General features: G+C 43.7%; 3 protein-coding genes across 10 annotated transcripts; 1 reads left to right on the forward strand and 2 right to left on the reverse strand.

Annotated features, from left to right (window-relative positions):
* The first annotated feature begins 36 nt into the window (after positions 1–36).
* LOC149734548 (uncharacterized) lies at positions 37–13,125 on the forward strand. Of its 8 annotated transcripts, none has more exons than XM_089880513.1 (45): positions 226–1,232; positions 1,446–1,547; positions 1,679–1,723; positions 2,335–2,419; positions 2,902–3,062; positions 3,781–3,971; positions 4,050–4,179; positions 4,240–4,305; positions 4,663–4,792; positions 4,902–5,052; positions 5,325–5,455; positions 5,557–5,683; positions 5,738–5,833; positions 5,886–5,967; positions 6,004–6,116; positions 6,303–6,611; positions 6,704–6,757; positions 6,864–6,965; positions 7,021–7,056; positions 7,152–7,187; positions 7,252–7,359; positions 7,412–7,456; positions 7,513–7,620; positions 7,686–7,976; positions 8,031–8,084; positions 8,133–8,339; positions 8,394–8,447; positions 8,508–8,558; positions 8,706–8,855; positions 9,072–9,125; positions 9,181–9,342; positions 9,396–9,614; positions 9,852–9,905; positions 10,066–10,092; positions 10,149–10,208; positions 10,345–10,398; positions 10,454–10,561; positions 10,735–10,896; positions 11,039–11,146; positions 11,218–11,262; positions 11,316–11,423; positions 11,517–11,642; positions 11,752–12,141; positions 12,299–12,524; positions 12,749–13,125. In XM_089880513.1, the coding sequence occupies exons 2-45, from the start codon at positions 1,466–1,468 to the stop codon at positions 12,958–12,960; spliced, it is 5,310 nt and encodes a 1,769-aa protein (XP_089736639.1). In that variant the 5' UTR covers positions 226–1,232; positions 1,446–1,465; the 3' UTR covers positions 12,961–13,125. The 8 variants fall into 8 exon arrangements, with proteins under 8 accessions (XP_089736637.1, XP_089736642.1, XP_089736639.1 ...); XM_089880514.1 differs by having other exon boundaries at positions 6,007–6,116; XM_089880511.1 differs by lacking the exon at positions 226–1,232 and adding an exon at positions 37–162 and having other exon boundaries at positions 5,886–6,116.
* LOC149734549 (all-trans retinoic acid-induced differentiation factor-like) lies at positions 13,032–17,203 on the reverse strand. Its single transcript, XM_089880569.1, has 6 exons — positions 17,132–17,203; positions 16,930–17,078; positions 13,969–14,043; positions 13,832–13,903; positions 13,512–13,654; positions 13,032–13,327 (listed from the first exon to the last, which is right to left on the reverse strand). The coding sequence occupies exons 1-6, from the start codon at positions 17,186–17,188 to the stop codon at positions 13,128–13,130; spliced, it is 696 nt and encodes a 231-aa protein (XP_089736695.1). The 5' UTR covers positions 17,189–17,203; the 3' UTR covers positions 13,032–13,127.
* Positions 17,202–18,806, reverse strand: LOC149734550 (tyrosyl-DNA phosphodiesterase 1-like). Its single transcript, XM_089880542.1, has one exon. It carries the CDS (start codon positions 18,804–18,806, stop codon positions 17,229–17,231), a length of 1,578 nt encoding a protein of 525 aa, XP_089736668.1. The 3' UTR covers positions 17,202–17,228.
* Positions 18,807–19,190: the final 384 nt, after the last annotated feature.

Below are 19,190 nucleotides of genomic sequence, written 5' to 3' on the forward strand. Positions count from 1 at the left end.
ACTATGAAGGTGTTCTAATCCTGTTTCTGTTTTCCAGAAGCTTCAAAACAAATATATTATTACGTCATGATTTCCAGTGTGTATTACGTCACAGAGGAACAATAAATTCGTTCTCCAGCTTTGAATCAGCTGTTCTATTCATCCGCGTGGTGGCGTGCGAGGGTAAGTTGAAGTTTGAACCAAAGTTAGACAAACTTTAATCAGGAAGGTCTGGTGTATTACGCGTCGCGTATGGCGCGGTGGCCGCGATTTAAGCTTCAGGAAAGTTGTTTTCGAATGTTAGCTTCAGCGAAGCGTCGTCGTTGCTGTCGCGAAAGTTTGGGATTGTCGATTATTATTTTTATTACGTCATAATCGCTTCGACGCTGCCGCTCAAACTGTTCGATTATTAATTTCGAGTGTAATAATGGATGCTCTGTGACGTCACATGTTGGTTTTGTATTTATTATGACGAGACAATGGGCAAACAATGAAAAGTGTTTTCAATGTAATTGTGGAATTCGAATTAGTTGTGAGGTCATAGTTAGCCCGTTTATATCGTCACAGATAGATTGCAAGGGTTTCTCTGACATCATAGTAACAATTGTCAGCTTTGTTTTCACGCTTCGCTGGTTTTAACAGGATCCTCTTTTTGGGGAAAAATTCGAAAAATTCTCGATTTCGATCGCGGTAGTCGCTATAATATGATATTTCCATGGTTTAACCTCACGCGTATTGAATATCTTGTTAACTACCTTAGATTGACGATCATCATCAATCAGAGTGACGTTAAGCAGATAACAAAAAGCGACCGCGCGAGTTTCAATTACGTTCTGTTTGTTTTGGTAATTAGAGCCGTCTGTCTCAAATATTCCTCCGCCACTTCAAGTTATCTTCGGTTATTACGTCACAAACATCGCTCACTAAACGCCATGTTTCGCGACAACTTTAAGCCGGAAATGACATCACAAGTCCTCCAACTAATTGACGACAATTAGATTCAACCCCCGAGGCGACAAATACCATTGTCGACCAATTGTCGTCGAACAATATTCTTTTACTTTATTGTGACGTCATAATCATCGATTAATTGTGAATTGGCCCGGTCAAGTTCATTATGACGTCACAAGCGCTTCTTTCGCTGGTTTCCTGTTGTTCCGCTCGGCCGACCACGTCGCGGAATGTCGTTTCAATTTCTTCTTCTTTTTCACAGATTTCGCGTAAAATGAATTACCCAGCGTGACGTCATATAGGTGGGTGTTACGTCATCATTGCTTAATATGATAACAATGAACGCTTTATTACGTCATAATTTATTTGGAACAATCCCGATTTATGTAATTCCCCAAGGACAATGAGTTAATATGACGTAACAATCAAATATTCCGGTTAATTAAATATTTTCTCCCTCGCGATGTTTTCGCGATCCAAGAATTTGTGGAATTTTAAGAACATTCTCTCAACAGGTATTGTTACATCACAGACGATGAAGAGTTTTCTCGCGGCGTCGGTTCTTGTGTTGATGACGTCACAATTACTTGCGCAACAATCGTCGGACAATAGAAAAGGTAAAATTTTAATTATTACGTGAACATTATGTTTGTATTATGACGTCACGAAAGTATTTGTGACGTGGCGGGCCACTATTGGTCGTTTATCAAGCACTGGTAACAATGGTCGTTTGTCCGGTGACAAATAGAAGTCGAATCGCGAAGTTGGAACAATCGGATTCTTGGACAAGGAGGTGACTGTATGACGTCATAATGATTTCGTGAGTTGTCACGTGACAAAATCACGGCACGGGTCACGTGTGCATGTAAGCATGACGTCATGATTCATAATAACAGTGCTTGATAAATGACGTAGTGATGACGTATCGTGTGTGACGTGTGATTTGTCATTATGACGCATGAATGAATATTTACATCATAATTGATGTTTAATTTGATCTTTTCCTTCAAATATATGATTTCTATTATCGTAGTTGTAGAAGATTTCTATGAACTTCAAAATTTCCGGTTGATTAACCACACGCTTGTTGTGATGTCATAATGAAACCACATCGTCTTGTGTTACGTCATAAATCGGTCAATTGGACTCGTTGTCACGTAATGTCATTGTGACGTATCCATTCATCATTGTTATGTCATAATCTTTCTTTATCTTGATTCAGACCAAACAATCCTTGGATTATGACGTAACAATCGTAACTATTTTTCTGAATATCCTCTGTGACGTAGCAACCACATTCTTCAACAGATTATTCTAATGTTTCCATAAATGGTATTGTGACGTAACACTTAAACAGGCGACGCATGCTTCTATATTAGGCTCGCTAACCATGTCGTACCACAGGTTGCCGAACGGTGTATTATGACTTGGTGTTCGTGTTGGACGCTTCAAGTAGCGTTGGAGATCAGGATTTCGGGCGGGTTCGAAAGTAAGTCATGGTTCAATGAACAAGTTATGGTTCAATGATTTCTCACGAATATTGCTTCAAACAAATATTTTCAACTTTTAGATTTTTTTTGCCGTTAAAATATTCCTTCAACCAAATAAGGCCCCCGAACTCCACAATAACCCCAAACCCCAATAACCCCCTAGCAACCCCTCTTTACCCCTAACACCCCCTCATTGCCCAACAACCCCTTTTACCCTAAATAACCCCCACATCCGCCCCAACGTTTCAAACATGTTTTACTATTTTAAAATACCCCTTTCACCCAAAATATCTCTTTATTGGAACAGCTGTTTCGACCGACGCCACTTCCCACACACCCGTAGCGTGTTTTAACAATTGTAGTTTTGGTGCAAATTCTTTGTTGTTTTAAATAATTGGATCTTCGCCATCGTTTAACTTTGTTTAACAGAATAAAAATGCAGCTTTGCCCCATTAACCCATATTTTACCCCCTACCCCCAGATGGGTGTCCGACCTCGTAGCGACGTTCGACATCGGCCCCGATTACACAAGAGTCGGCGTCGTCGTTTACGCTGAAGAACCAGAGATGGCGATCGCACTCAACCAATATACGGATCGAGATTCCTTAATTCAAGCGGTCGGGAATATTACTTATTTAAACGGTGAGCTGTGGCCCAAGTATTTAGCTTAGGTGTCTGTACAAACAAGCAGAGCCAAAGTATATTGCATTCACCACATTAATCAACGAGGTTCCCTATGTTTGACAACTATGAGTGTAACTACATTTTAACAATGTCACCCCATGTTTCATCCTGCTGTTAGGTGTCTATACAAACAAGCAGAGCCAAAGTATATTGCATTCACCACATTAATCAATGAGGTTCCCTATGTTTGACAACTATGAGCGTAACTGTGTTTTAACAATGTCACCCTAGATTTTACCCTGCTGTTAGGTGTCTATACAAACAAGCAGAACCAAAATATATTGCATTCACCACATTAATCAATGAGGTTCCCTATGTTTGACAACTATGAGCGTAACTGTATTTTAACAATGTCACCCCAGATTTGTTATAATGTCTCACAGATGGATTGCATCTATAACGAGCACTTGAAAAGTCAAGGGGTTGAACGGTCACGTGTTTAAACAGGTGTCCACATAGAAATAATATAAGGTCACCGACGCGTGACCAAGGGCCCTATTGTCCCATTATTACGTCACAAACACCCCAATGTTATAGCCGCGAGCGACAACTAAAGGATAATCCTTCGTGTAATTATTCCGCAACATTATCTACTCTTTCATCTATTGTCCCGCGGCGGACGACGCCGTGTGACGTCACAATCTTATATTACACGTCATAATATTGAATATTCCAGGCAATACTAGAACGGGAAAAGCGATTCGATTTATGAATGAAGAATCCTTCAGTATTGCCAACGGTGCGCGCGACATCGAGTTTGGTTACAATAGGCTGGCCATTGTTCTCACCGATGGCCGCGCGCAAGATAATGTGTTTAACCCGTCACTAGAGGCACAAAACAATGGAATCCAACTTTACGCTGTCGGGGTGAGTATTGTGACGTCATGGGGTATGACGTTATATATTAATACGACGCACATATTATGACGTGTACTATGACGTCAGGTATCAACGGCAGTGGTCGAGGAATTAAACGAAATCGCGTCCGACCCGGATTCTCGTCACGTGATGCAGGTGGACGACTTTCAAGCGATCGAGAGAATCCGGGAATTACTGCGGCAGATCATTTGTGTCGGTATGGTGGATATTCTTATATTGCATTTATTATGTTATTATCATACTCCCATTATCACAGACGCGATATGTCCCGATCTCGGCACCACTGATGACCCTTTGAAAGGTGACCTCACCGTCATACCAGGCAAGCTAATCCTTCGCGAACTAACCGCATGTTCTCATATACGGGGGTTTACCCACTTAATTTCAAGGTGATTCGTAGTTTGCATGCGTAGTATGATGTCACAGTGCGTCGTATGCCGTCCCAAACGTTGTATGACGTTACTAATGACGTCACGGAGCGGTATATGACGTCACACTGCGTTGTATTCCGTCACACTGCGCGTATGACGGCACGAAGCGATTTATGACGTCACAAAGAAGAAACAAAGATCAGGTACGTCACAAACACCTAACAAACCCATCAGCACTAAACCTTCTTCTTTTACTTCCTGCCACACCCACCACACGCCCACTTTCTAACCATATTTCAACCATTCAGGCTTCGACTTGATTTCCGCTTTTGATTTGGACAACTTGGCGAAATTAACCGATGACGTAACGAAGGTACCGGGTTCGATTCCCGGTCTCGAAGCGTACCGGTTGTCTGGAAGTCCTTCAATCAAAACACGGTGTGTATCTGATTGTCATGTAATGGGACGTTTTTATCACGTATGACGTAACATGAAGTGTGTATGACGTATATATGACGTTTGTATAACGTAACAACCACTATTACAGCGACGTGTTCGGCAAGGGACTTCCCGATCAATACGTCATTTCCTCTACGTTCCGGTTGAACGATCGATCATCGAGGAAAATATGGAGCATCATGAAGATTGTCGATTCTTCGGGGAATGATCAGTTTAATATAAGGATAAACCCGAGGACGGTGAGTGTTGGGGGGGTTTATTACATACTTGTCTTATAACAGATAGTTTTCATAGATATTTTTACCCGCAGCGTGTTTTAACGACTGCCGTTTTTCTGCTAGATTTCTTCTCTTCGTTGTTTTTTATAATTTGATCTTCGCCATCGTGTTCGAAGATATGTATGCCTATCTACTATATATCACCCTGTACCAACTTACCCATGTACCATCTTACCCCATGTACCATCTTACCCGGGTACCAACTTACACCATGTACCATCTTACCCCCATAGAAATCCCTCGACTTCATCGGGTTGGGGTTGGACCACCGATCCACCTCAAGCAAGTTCAAAAGTCGTCGTTACCCTCCGGTGGAAAATCTCTTCGACAAAAAGTTTCACAAAGTATTGATGCACATAAACAGGTGTGTGATGTCATAATATATCAGGTGTAGTATCTTTACGTAAGCTTATCTTGTAATTACATTTAGGTTTGTAAAACTCAGTATGTATATCATTATTGCAGCGGTTCTGTGACTTTATTCATCGATTGCGTGAAAGTTGGAACGCGTCGTATGCGACAAAAAGCTAACGAGATTGATATCGGGGGAACCACCTATCTTGGGAGGACGCGTCGGGATTCCCCTGCAGAGGTGATGACGTCACGATGACATCACAGATGACGTAACCATGTTATATTGTTACAGTTTGAGATACAATCGATTCGATTATATTGTGAGGTCGAATCCGCCGACAAAGCTGAGCTAACGTGTTGTGAACTTCCCCAACATAGAAACCCAATTGTGAGTGTGTGGTATTGTGATGTCATATATAATTATAATACGTCATATTTAGTGCCCACCAATCAGAGGATACTCGGAAACGACAACTGAACCTGTTCCTGCAACAACAAAAGTTACAACAACAACCACAAAACCAACAACAACAACAACAACAACCACAAAACCAACAACAACAACAACAACAACAACAACAACAACAACAACAACTACAAAACCAACAACAACAACAAACCCGACAACCCCACCTTTTGTCACAGCGATCGGGTTCATACCTGATGATGAGGTAATGATTGTGGATGTTATACAGGTCATATATAAGTGTGGAGGAAATATTCGAGCAATTGTTTTGTCCATCAGTGTTTGTCGTTAAGTAACTTACCCAAACATACGCACAAGATGGTACGGCATCGAGCCTGTATTTCCTGGTGTACCATTGTGATGTCATAACTCATATTATTTATTCATACAGGAAGATTCAAAGACATCACCACCAGTGACATCACCACCAGTGACATCACCACCAGTGACATCACCACCAGTGACATCACCACCGATGACATCACCACCAGTGACATCACTACCAGTGACATCACTACCGATGACATCATCACCCCCCCACAAAGAAACTATCAAGATACGGATACTTACCCCACCCCCAACCTTCGTACCCCCCGAGGAAACCCCCAAGAACAGCTCGGGGGGAACGAGGCCTAAAGGTGTGGTGGCCGTGGAGGGGGGTGAGGTGTGTGCCTGCCCCGCTGGACCCCCTGGGTTAAAGGTGGGTGAACTTGTATTTACCCAACGTTTCGATAAAACACACCCTTGTTTGACGTCTTTAAATGTTTAACTATTTCACCGAACCCATTGCAGGGTGAAACGGGAAGTCCCGGGTACAATGGGACCGATGGGGTTGATGGGAAACCGGTATGTGATGTCATTATTTGTTGCTGTGATGTCATAATGTGTTGGTGTGATGTCATAATGTGTTAGTGATGTCATAATGTGTTGGTTGAACGATTAACATCTTCAGGGTGAAGCTGGAGCACAGGGGTTAGCTGGGGTGAAAGGTGAACCTGGGGTCAAGGGGTCAAAAGGGGGACCCCCTGGTAGTAAGGGTGAACCTGGGGTACCAGTAAGTTGTGTGTGATGTCATAATGGTGGTTGTTATATAATAATGGTTGTTTTAGGGGAAAGATGGCGCGTTCGGGAAACCTGGGAGAAGGGTGAGCATAGATATCATATAACATTCATAGATATCATATAACATTCATAGATATCATATAAATTAAATGTTTTGTTATTTCTATCTTATATTCAGGGAGTTCGTGGAAGGGCGGGAAAAATTGGCGATAAGGTATTGTGATATCATAATGGTGGTTGTGATGTCATAATGGTGGTTGTGATGTCATATATTATAGGGTGACAAAGGTGAACGAGGGTTGCCGGGAAATGACGGGGTTGAAGGGGTCAAGGGTGAACCTGGGGCTGGGGGAATCCCCGGGAAAGATGGGTCACCGGGTGAACAGGTTTGTGATGTCATAGATGTTCATTGTTACGTCAATAATTTTGTTTGTTCAGGGATCGCCAGGTGTGCCGGGTAACCATGGTAACCAAGGATCAAAGGTGAGTTGTGATGTCATCGATTATGACATCATCATGACATCATCATTACAACGCAGGGCGAGAGGGGTGAAGAAGGATTGGGGGGAACCCCGGGTCTGGATGGGGAAGACGGAACGCCGGGTCCACCAGGAGTGGCGGGTGAAATGGGGGCTCCTGGGTTAAGGGTGAGTTGTGTAATATTTGATCCTTGTAATCAAACATTGTGATTCAATATTAAAACCTTTTCCAGGGTGAGGTCGGCCCACAAGGCCCCCCAGGAATACCGGGAACCCCCTCAGATATTGAAGGACCCCCTGGCCCCATGGGTAGAGCGGGTAACCAGGGGCGAGATGGTGCACCGGGGGAAGATGGGAAAGATGGGGCGAAAGGAGCCAAGGGTGAAGTTGGGGGTCAAGGAATACCCGGGGAAAGAGGGGTAACTGGAATCCCCGGTAAAAATGGGGGTCAGGGGTTAAAGGGGTCAAGGGGGTCAGATGGTGAACCTGGTCGACCTGGTGAACCTGGGGTCAAAGGTCAAAAGGTCAGTTGATTGTGTGGATTATGACATCATAATGTTGATTGTTATGTAACACAGGGTGACAATGGAGTCGATGGATTGAACGGAAACGATGGGACGCCCGGTTCTGATGTAACTATCACCATTGTTATGTAACAAGAGCTCACCATTGTTTAATAGGGGATTCCGGGGTTGGATGGATTGGACGGGGAAGCGGGGGCTACCGGGGCCCCTGGACCCCCGGGTGATATCGGGCCTCCTGGTCTAGAGGGGCCGGGTGGGCCAGCGGGGCCACAAGGACCACCCGGGTTCGTGGGTACCCCGGGTGAAAAGGGGAACCCCGGGAATCAAGGACCTAGGGGTTTTCCAGGGGATATTGGACCCCCAGTAAGTATAGGTGACATAATTGTGTTCATAGATATCTTTTAATATGCTCACTAGGGGGAGCCAGGTGACGTTGGTTCGAAAGGTTCAAGGGGAGACACAGGAAGTCAGGTTTGTGATGTCATAATGGTGGGGTGTCATAATGTCGTGATGTAACAGTTTGATTGACAGGGTGAACAAGGAGAGCCAGGAAAGCCGGGAAGAGTGGAGACGATTGTGAGGGTGAGTTGGTGGGGTTGCATGTTGGGTAGGTGTTAAAATAAGTTTTCTATAATTGTGCTCGTGGGGTTTATCTATAGCGGCTTTCCAGCTACTTCCATAAACTTAGTGATAAAAACTAAGCTACAGGGGGGTTGTTTATTGTTACAGCATGAATATTCGGAGCCCCTACCCCCCATTGTCGGGCCCCAGGGTGAGAGGGGTGACATGGGAATTCCCGGAGAACCTGGGGCTGATGGGGCTGTTGGGGAACCTGGGGTGAAGGGGAATACCGGACAGACAGGGGAGACGGGGGAAAAGGTTTGGAATGTTTGATACTGTTGTTGAAACTTTCGTCATTGTATGGATGTTATAGTTGTTTCGTAACCAAAGGCTACAGGTCCGAGGCTTGATGCTTCCACTGTGGGTGTAAGGTTCGTCTTACCCAAGAATACATGTACTTGCTATAGTGGTGTTTAAAGTCATTGGAGATATAATGAACACATACACCCACATTATAACTGTGTATTTGTACAGGGTAACGAAGGTGGCGTCGGACCACCAGGTGTGCAAGGGATTCCCGGGGAGCCAGTAAGTTGATGATGTCACTACTGATGACATCACAATACTAACGATGACATCACAGGGTGAACGAGGACCCCCAGGTCGGCAGGGTGAAGCCGGGTTGAACGGGGGTAAGGGTGAGGTGGGTGAGGGGGGAACCCCAGGTGAAGATGGGGTCAAAGGTCAGAAGGGTGAAAGGGGAACTCCCGGGGTGAATGGGGTCACCGGGGCAACGGGGGACACGGTGGGTTATATTGTGTCTATGTTGTTGATGGTGGTTATAAGATATCTATGTAGGGGCTCCCTGGTCCTCCAGGTGCACCAGGTAACGATGGTCAACCGGGTGCGCGAGGTGCAAGTGGTGCAAGTGGGCCCCAAGGTCCCCCCGGTGAACGAGGGGCAACAGGTGAAGTTGGTGCAACTGGTGCTACCGGACCCCCTGGTCGTGATGGGAGGGTGGAGACCGTGGTGGGGCCAATCGGGCCACCGGGGTTCGACGGCCCAAGTGGTCCAAGGGTATGTTGTAATGATTATTATAGTGTCATGTTTATTTTAAGATTTTTATATGCACCTTAATTTGCACTATTAAAATACCATAAATATGTGCTTTTATTGTATGTTGGGTTTAGTTGCACGGCTTTTATTCATTTTTGTACTTTTCGCGTGTTTAACGAGTGTCGTTAGTTGCTAATTCCCTTTATAAATATTGTTCAACTATAAGTGTTGTAATAATTCACATGCTTTGGTTGCCAGGGATTGCCGGGGCGAGATGGGAAACCAGGGGAAGCTGGCACACCTGGAGCACCGGTAATATATTTGTGTTGTAACAATGGGTGAATTTAAGCGTAACAATGGCTCTTGTTGTGTCATGCTAGGTTAACTATGACATCACAATGATAAAACAATCTTTGTCGTTCACTTTCAAAACTTAATCCCATTGTTTAATAACAATCCCCCATTGTTACAGGGGCGTGTCATCAACCAACCACACGAGGTGAGTATGAGCTAACAATAGGTATTGTGATGTCATAATAATGGTGATTATTACAGCCTGCATGCCAAGAATGCCCACCGGGTCCAGAAGGTGCACGAGGGGCAAACGGTATTCCGGTGAGATGGTTGTGTATTTAAATTATTCCAACGTATCTGAAGTATTGGTTCAAGTGACTGTTTGTGTTTTAATAAGAGACTGATATTATATTAATATTCATATTCATTGTGGTTTGATTGAAATTTGTAATAACAGGGTGATGACGGGAGGCCGGGCCCACCTGGTCGACAAGGTTTCCCGGGGAATAAGGTACATTGTGATGTCATCATTGTTAATTGTTGTAATCATTATGATGTCATAATAGGGCGAGATGGGACGGCAAGGAGAGCCGGGAATCGATGGAAGGGACGGGGTCAAAGGTGAACGGGGGTCACCTGGGGTCACAGGGTCAAAGGGTGACCTGGGTGATATGGTATGTGGTCTTAATATGCAGATGTTTGTATTGTATTGTGTTTTATATGTTTGTTACTGATGTGGGAATATTTATGAATGTAACTTGTTTAGCTTACGAGTTACTACGTATGTAACTTTGTAGTTGATTGTTTTCTGTGTTTTTACGATGTTTGTTACGGTTATTATCTCCAGGGTATGCCCGGACTTCCTGGTCTCTTGGGGCCGGTTGGTCCTTCTGGTGCCAAAGGTGCACCTGGGGACGAGGGTGAACGTGGTGCACCTGGTGCTACTGGTGCAAGTGGGGAGCCTGGGGAGAAAGGTGACAAAGGGAGCAAGGGAAGCGGTGGTGCGAAGGTTAGTGGGGAGGGGGGGGGGGGGGCAAATTACGATTTTAAACTTTTTGTAAAACGTATATTGTGGAAACATAAGATTGTTCTTACTATGTTGACGTGTTGGGTGGCATTACTAATATATATATATACTGTTATATGCACAGGGTACGAAGGGTGACGTTGGGGCCGTGGGGATTCCCGGGATGGATGGGGTTGACGGGGCAGCGGGGCCCCCGGGTGGTCAAGGTCCCGTCGGACAAAAAGGTCAACCGGTGAGTTTGTGATGTCATAATGATAACTATTGTTTGTCGTTAATTTAAACTCGCCCATTGTTGTATTGCAGGGTAACAATGGGTTAAATGGAAATCCTGGAAGTTCTGGAATTGATGTAATAATGGTAGTTGTGATGTCATAATGGTGGTGTAACCAGTTGTTGTTTAGGGGAATCCCGGGAACCCAGGATTGCCGGGGGTCAGTGGGGAGAGAGGATTCCCCGGTCTAAGGGGTCAACGAGGGGACAGAGGTCAAGACGGCATGCAGGGTGGAACGGTACGTTTGTCGTAATATATTATAATATGGTCACTTAAATACAGCTGAAATGTAACTGTGACTTTAAATTCTTTTGTGAATTTGTTGTTGCAGGGGCCAAGGGGATTACCCGGGGCTGCAGGTGTCGATGGAACCCCTGGAATAAAAGGGGGTAAAGGGGTCAAGGGTGAGGGGGGTGAAAACGGGTCACCAGGGCAACCTGGGCCTCCTGGTGCTAGGGTGAGTCATTTGGTGTTTTTAAAATTTATGCTTTGATAATAATATGATTGAACCTTTGAACGGAATGTTTGTTTGTTTTTTATTTATACACAGTTTGTGTTGTTTGTAGGGTGAAGCTGGGAGCAGGGGAATACCCGGGGAAGTGGGTGAAAAGGGGTTCAGTGGGCGAGATGGGGTTCGTGGGCCAAAGGGTAACGAGGGTTCCCCGGGCCCCATGGGTCCTGGGGGAATACCCGGTGATCGGGGAGGTAGAGGGCCACGGGGGTTCCAGGGGCTTCCTGGGCTCGATGGAATGAAGGGGTCTGCGGGAATCCCCGGGGTTATTGGACCCCAGGGTAAAAAGGGGAACCCCGGTAAAGATGGTACTCCAGGTGAATCGGTTTCGAGGAAAGAAGTCGAAAATATCGTTGAGAGTGTTGTTAATCGTGTCCTCGATAAAATGATCCCGGATATTGTTGAGGGAATCAGGAATCGTGTGATGGAGAATCTTCCACGACCTGTAAGTGGGATGTCTGTGTGGTTGGTAATAATTTGCCTGAATTACTAAGTGTCTGCTCATGGACACATACATTCACAATGGTAGTGTCGAGCCCAACTTTTAAACTTAAATGATTCTAACTTTTCTACGACGTCAGTTGTTGTTATTTCTATCACAGAGAGCAATCGAGAGCGCACCTGGTCCTCCAGGTGCGCCGGGTAAACCTGGGTCCACAGGGGAGCCTGGTGCTGTTGGTGCTCAGGGACCTGCAGGGCGTCCTGGGTTGCACGGGGCAGTTGGGGCTCCTGGGGTTGCTGGGGATCGTGGACCCCCAGGTGAACCCGGAGAGAGGGGAATACCCGGAGTTGGTCGTCGGGGTCCGAGGGGTAAAAGAGGCAGAGACGGTAAGTTATATAAGATATTTATGAAATACTGCAATGTAGTTTATAGCGGGATAGTTGTTTATCATTCTTAAGATTGTTAAATATGCACTTTAAAAATCACTTGAACAAGAGTCTGCACTTTACTACCAAGGCTATTTATCTTGAACACTCACGCTGCAGTAACTGCCTGATGCCGTGCTCAATTTCATGGATTATATAAGACATTTATGTGTCGAGTATTATAGGTGCACAAGGACCACAAGGTGTCGGTAGAGTGGGGGCTCCTGGAACCCCTGGAACGATAGGTCCACCTGGCACACCCGGCCCCGCAGGGGTACAGGGGACACGTGGGGCCAAGGGTACGTGCGAGTTGACCCAATGTTACCAGATTGCTGAGCGAGCGGCAATGAACATGATCCCACAACCCGCTACTAACTATAAAGGTCCCCCAACATAGATATCATATTTATATTGTTGTTTTATGTTTTCTCGCCATTCAGCATCTTAGTTCATTTTACCTGCTACCAGTGCTTCCATATTTCTTTATTCAACAAAATATTAATAACTTGGCAACACTGTCAGAAGTAATCGAATAAAACTAACAAATCATGGAAATAACAAACGTTATTCGCAATATCTTCGTTGGCTCCACCACAAGAGGGCACTGAACACAATGGACGACCCGGCACTCCCGAGTACGATGGGTAAAGTTGGGTAACCATGGGTGAGACGAAGACACTTGTACCCACCCCACCCCTTATCACATCCGCATGCAAACATACCCGGTCCGTTATTATGACAGGTTGAATGGATGGGACAAGTATCTGTGATGTCATAATGGTAATTGTGAGTATGAATGTATGTAACTTACTCATCCGTGCATGGCGGGGCAGTGACAGTCGTTATAACACGGGTGTGTTCTTTTTCATACACCTCATGCTCGCTTACAAGTTACCACGTATGTAACTTTGAGCGTGATTATTAGTAACAAGTGTCAATTCAACCCACAATTCATGGCGTCCAGCTTGTGGCAGGTATTCGTCTGATTCGAACAAATCGTAAACTTTCGTTCAATCGTTATTCTCCATGGTTGCCATGTTGCGTTGAACCATGTGTGGTTACCGGGGCAACCAACACTAGAGGGCAGACTCCTGCTTCGATCAAAGTTTGCCAGGTTAATGTTATTACACAATAGCATTGCATGGTGGTATAATATCATATTCTGCCCATTGTTGTATGGTATATATATATGGTAGTATAATGTATGGCAAATTATGAGGTTGTATCTGCTATTATATAGATGTCATATCCTTTGAACAATACTTAACAATAACGTAAGATTCCGAAGTCCTTTAAACGATTCCTCATCAAGTTTAAGGTTTGGGTTGTTTGTTAAGTTGCTGTGAATACAATCATCATTATGACATCATACATTATGACATCATAGATATTATTATTAACTCACACACGTAGCAATTGAGGGGCTTGCGTTGGTAGGTCACGGTTGATTGAGGTTAAATTACAGAATGATAAATCCACTCTGTGATAAAACAATGGGTATGATGTTTAACCTATAATGGGTATTGGGTAAACTATCATGGGGGTGAGCAACACCCAAAACACCCCCCTGACTGCGCCACTGATTACCCTAGTAATAACTATTGTTACCCCATAACAACCATTGTTACCCCATAACAACCATTGTTACCCCATAACAACCATTGTTACCCCATAACAACCATTGTTACCCCATAATAACCATTGTTACCCCATAATAACCATTGTTACCCCATAAAAACTATTGTTACCCCATAAAAACCATTGCTACCCCATAACAACCATTGCTACCCCATAACAACCATTGTTACCCCATAACAACCATTGTTACCCCATAACAACCATTGTTACCTCATAAAAACCATTGTTACCCCATAACAACCATTGTTACCCCATAAAAACCATTGCTACCCCATAACAACCATTGCTACCCCATAATAACCATTGTTACCCCATAAAAACCATTGTTACCCCATAATAACCATTGTTACCCCATAAAAACCATTGCTACCCCATAACAACCATTGCTACCCCATAAAACCATTGTTACCCCATAAAAACCATTGCTACCCCATAACAACCATTGCTACCCCATAACAACCATTGCTACCCCATAACAACCATTGCTACCCCATAATAACCATTGCTACCCCATAATAACCATTGTTACCCCATAATAACCATTGTTACCCCATAAAAACCATTGCTACCCCATAACAACCATTGCTACCCCATAATAACCATTGTTACCCCATAAAAACCATTGCTACCCCATAACAACCATTGCTACCCCATAACAACCATTGCTACCCCATAACAACCATTGCTACCCCATAATAACCATTGCTACCCCATAACAACCATTGCTACCCCATAATAACCATTGTTACCCCATAAAAACCATTGTTACCCCATAAAAACTATTGTTACCCCATAAAAACCATTGTTACCCCATAATAACCATTGTTACCCCATAAAAACCATTGCTACCCCATAACAACCATTGCTACCCCATAATAACCATTGTTACCCCATAAAAACCATTGTTACCCCATAAAAACCATTGTTACCCCATAAAAACCATTGCTACCCCATAACAACCATTGCTACCCCATAATAACCATTGTTACCCCATAAAAACCATTGTTACCCCATAAAAACCATTGCTACCCCATAACAACCATTGCTACCCCATAACAACCATTGCTACCCCATAACAACCATTGCTACCCCATAACAACCATTGCTACCCCATAAAAACCATTGCTACCCCATAACAACCATTGCTACCCCATAACAACCATTGTTACCCCATAAAAACCATTGTTACCCCATAACAACCATTGTTACCCCATAAAAACCATTGTTACCCCATAAAAACCATTGCTACCCCATAATAACCATTGTTACCCCATAAAAACCATTGTTACCCCATAACAACCATTGTTACCCCATAATAACCATTGCTACCCCATAATAACCATTGCTACCCCATAAAAACCATTGTTACCCCATAAAAACCATTGCTACCCCATAACAACCATTGCTACCCCATAACAACCATTGCTACCCCATAACAACCATTGTTACCCCATAACAACCATTGTTACCCCATAATAACCATTGTTACCCCATAATAACCATTGCTACCCCATAACAACCATTGCTACCCCATAACAACCATTGTTACCCCATAATAACCATTGTTACCCCATAAAAACCATTGTTACCCCATAACAACCATTGTTACCCCATAATAACCATTGCTACCCCATAAAAACCATTGTTACCCCATAACAACCATTGTTACCCCATAAAAACCATTGCTACCCCATAACAACCATTGCTACCCCATAACAACCATTGCTACCCCATAACAACCATTGTTACCCCATAATAACCATTGTTACCCCATAAAAACCATTGTTACCCCATAATAACCATTGCTACCCCATAATAACCATTGTTACCCCATAAAAACCATTGTTACCCCATAACAACCATTGTTACCCCATAAAAACCATTGCTACCCCATAACAACCATTGTTACCCCATAATAACCATTGTTACCCCATAACAACCATTGTTACCCCATAATAACCATTGCTACCCCATAAAAACCATTGTTACCCCATAACAACCATTGTTACCCCATAAAAACCATTGCTACCCCATAACAACCATTGCTACCCCATAACAACCATTGCTACCCCATAACAACCATTGTTACCCCATAATAACCATTGTTACCCCATAAAAACCATTGTTACCCCATAACAACCATTGCTACCCCATAACAACCATTGTTACCCCATAACAACCATTGTTACCCCATAACAACCATTGCTACCCCATAACAACCATTGCTACCCCATAACAACCATTGCTACCCCATAATAACCATTGTTACCCCATAATAACCATTGCTACCCCATAATAACCATTGTTACCCCATAATAACCATTGTTACCCCATAATAACCATTGTTACCCCATAATAACCATTGTTACCCCATAATAACCATTGTTACCCCATAATAACCATTGTTACCCCATAACAACCATTGTTACCCCATAACAACCATTGTTACCCCATAACAACCATTGTTACCCCATAATAACCATTGTTACCCCATAATAACCATTGTTACCCCATAACAACCATTGTTACCCCATAAAAACCATTGTTACCCCATAACAACCATTGTTACCCCATAACAACCATTGTTACCCCATAATAACCATTGTTACCCCATAACAACCATTGTTACCCCATAACAACCATTGTTACCCCATAAAACCATTGTTACCCCATAACAACCATTGTTACCCCATAACAACCATTGTTACCCCATAAAAACCATTGGTACCCCATAATATTAGTGTCGTCACTAAGATACACACAACAGCGCCCCCTCATGGCTAAACCTCTCGATTCCTTGCAATAAAGTTCGAGGGACGAGACAGGTGGGCTTGACGACGCGCAAGAGTCCAACGCACATATGCTTTCTGGGGTCATCTAGTGGATAGTATGATGTCATAATAGTAATTGTGACTCATCATGTCTCTTACCGAGTCACATCTTGAAACAGTGACGAGAAAATAAACTAAAAATGTTTTTTTCAGCATTTTAATTTTCAGATCTGTGAAAACAAAAAACACCAAAATATTACGAAGGTTGCCATATGTTACCATGGCGATCGGGGGCTTTTGTGTGGGGGGAATCCCATGTCCAGGGTTCATCCTGAGGTCGATATGGGGTCAAAGGTAACGATATCGGGCAGGGAAATCGATTTTGTTTTGAGGCGGAATTAATGTAAAAATATGGGGGTGAATTATCTGGGGGAAGGAATAATACCCCTAGTTCATAAGATTTGATTGACAGCTGGGAATTATTTTTCTCTAAACTTCCCCAGGCTGCTTTGGACAAGTTAGCACTGGTGAGCAGGAACCATGGAAGTCGTATATTTGTGTTGTACGGTGAGATACGTGCGTAAGATTTAATATGTGGTGCAGCTTGTGTGCGACCTGCATGCGTGGCTACCCATTTATGGAGGTACGGTCGCAACCAAGGTTGTTTTAGCGCGATGTTGCGACTGTATGGGATCGACGCACCAGCGGGGTAACCTTCCAAACTCATGCGTACGTCGTCTACACTGGGAAAGATGAGTTTCAGTGGTGGGGAAGCACCCAGGGTCGTGTTACTACACGACGATAAACTTGTCAACCATTCGTTGCATAACCACTTCTGATTGGACGAACCCAACGAACCAATGCTTGAGAATTGACCAATCACAGGCCAGCTCGAATCGATCTTTTTCGTCTCATTTTTCAAAACCTTTCTTAACCTCATGTGACCCCAGGTTGAAAGGTTGTGACCTGTGTGTCGACCAGGAATCGAACCAATCAAAATCACGTTAGCGGACGACATGTCATGTGACCTTATATGGTCAACCCATCGTTGCAATGATTTATTTTTATATGATGAGACGTATTCCAACAAATCTTGGTTAAACTTTGAGATTTTAGTTGGGGTGGTTTTGGGGAAGATGGGACTCATCCAGAAACCTTGTGTCTTCTGCCCCCAATCCTGTGGTAAGAGGTTTGTGGTAAGAATAACAACACGCAGCCCCGATGTATAGTGGAGCAACATCATCTTTGTGTGGTGGGTTCCATATGGGGGGAGGTTTACTTTAACAAGGGTGATGTTGGGGTATTGGGGGTTAGGGGAAACGTTACCCCCATGGATGATAGTAAGGGGCTTTCCCTGACACGATACCGGGTATTGCTGTATAAGCCAATCAACGTCGATGCAGTAATTAAACTGCACGGACTCGATTAGATTTCCGAACTTTTCACTGAGAACATCTTTGATCCCAAGTGATGGTGGAAACAAATCACCGTCATCATGATGCGAATAATTAAACTTATCATCCACTCCATCCACTGTAGTAAGGAATATATGGTGTGGGGACGACTCCCATATTTTAACTGGGTCGTTTTCATCAACTTTTAATTTTTTGGAGCTTGACCCAGATTCTTCATCACCACGTGCACGTTTGTTCGGGTGCGAATATTTCTCGAAATGCTGCGGATTTTTACGAAAACATTTTTTGCCAAATTTACACAAAACTTTCGACTTTTTTCTTTGTTTAATTGTCGTTGGGCTTGCGTATATGACGTCACTATGACGTGGTAGAATGCTTTCGTCATCGCTGCTCGACAATTCCCACCCTGTCCCTGCCATTGTTACCGAACAATAACATTTGTGACTCAGCAGCTACCACGTGACTTCTGTTTATGAGATTGCACAAAAATTATGACTCGACAATATTTAAAACAACATTTCAGAATTCTAAAATCAACTATCTGTGACGTCACAATTCACATGGATTAACTTGGAATTTGAGAAAAATCATCCAAGATTCACGAACAGATGTGAAGATAAATGTGACCTCGAGTAACCTCTAATCCACGCTTCCAGATGTTAGCGCCATGATTCCATTGTTTGGAACAAATGACCATTGTGACAACAGCCGCGATTACGCTAAAATCATTTATTACGTCACAACAGCGATTGTTAAGTCAGATATTGCAGTTTAGAGATTTTGAGAGAGTTTGATTTCGAAAA

The sequence above is a fragment of the Ciona robusta genome, chromosome 7, assembly GCF_009617815.1.
Source record: "Ciona robusta chromosome 7, ASM961781v2".
In the NCBI taxonomy this organism is placed as follows: domain Eukaryota; kingdom Metazoa; phylum Chordata; class Ascidiacea; order Phlebobranchia; family Cionidae; genus Ciona; species Ciona robusta.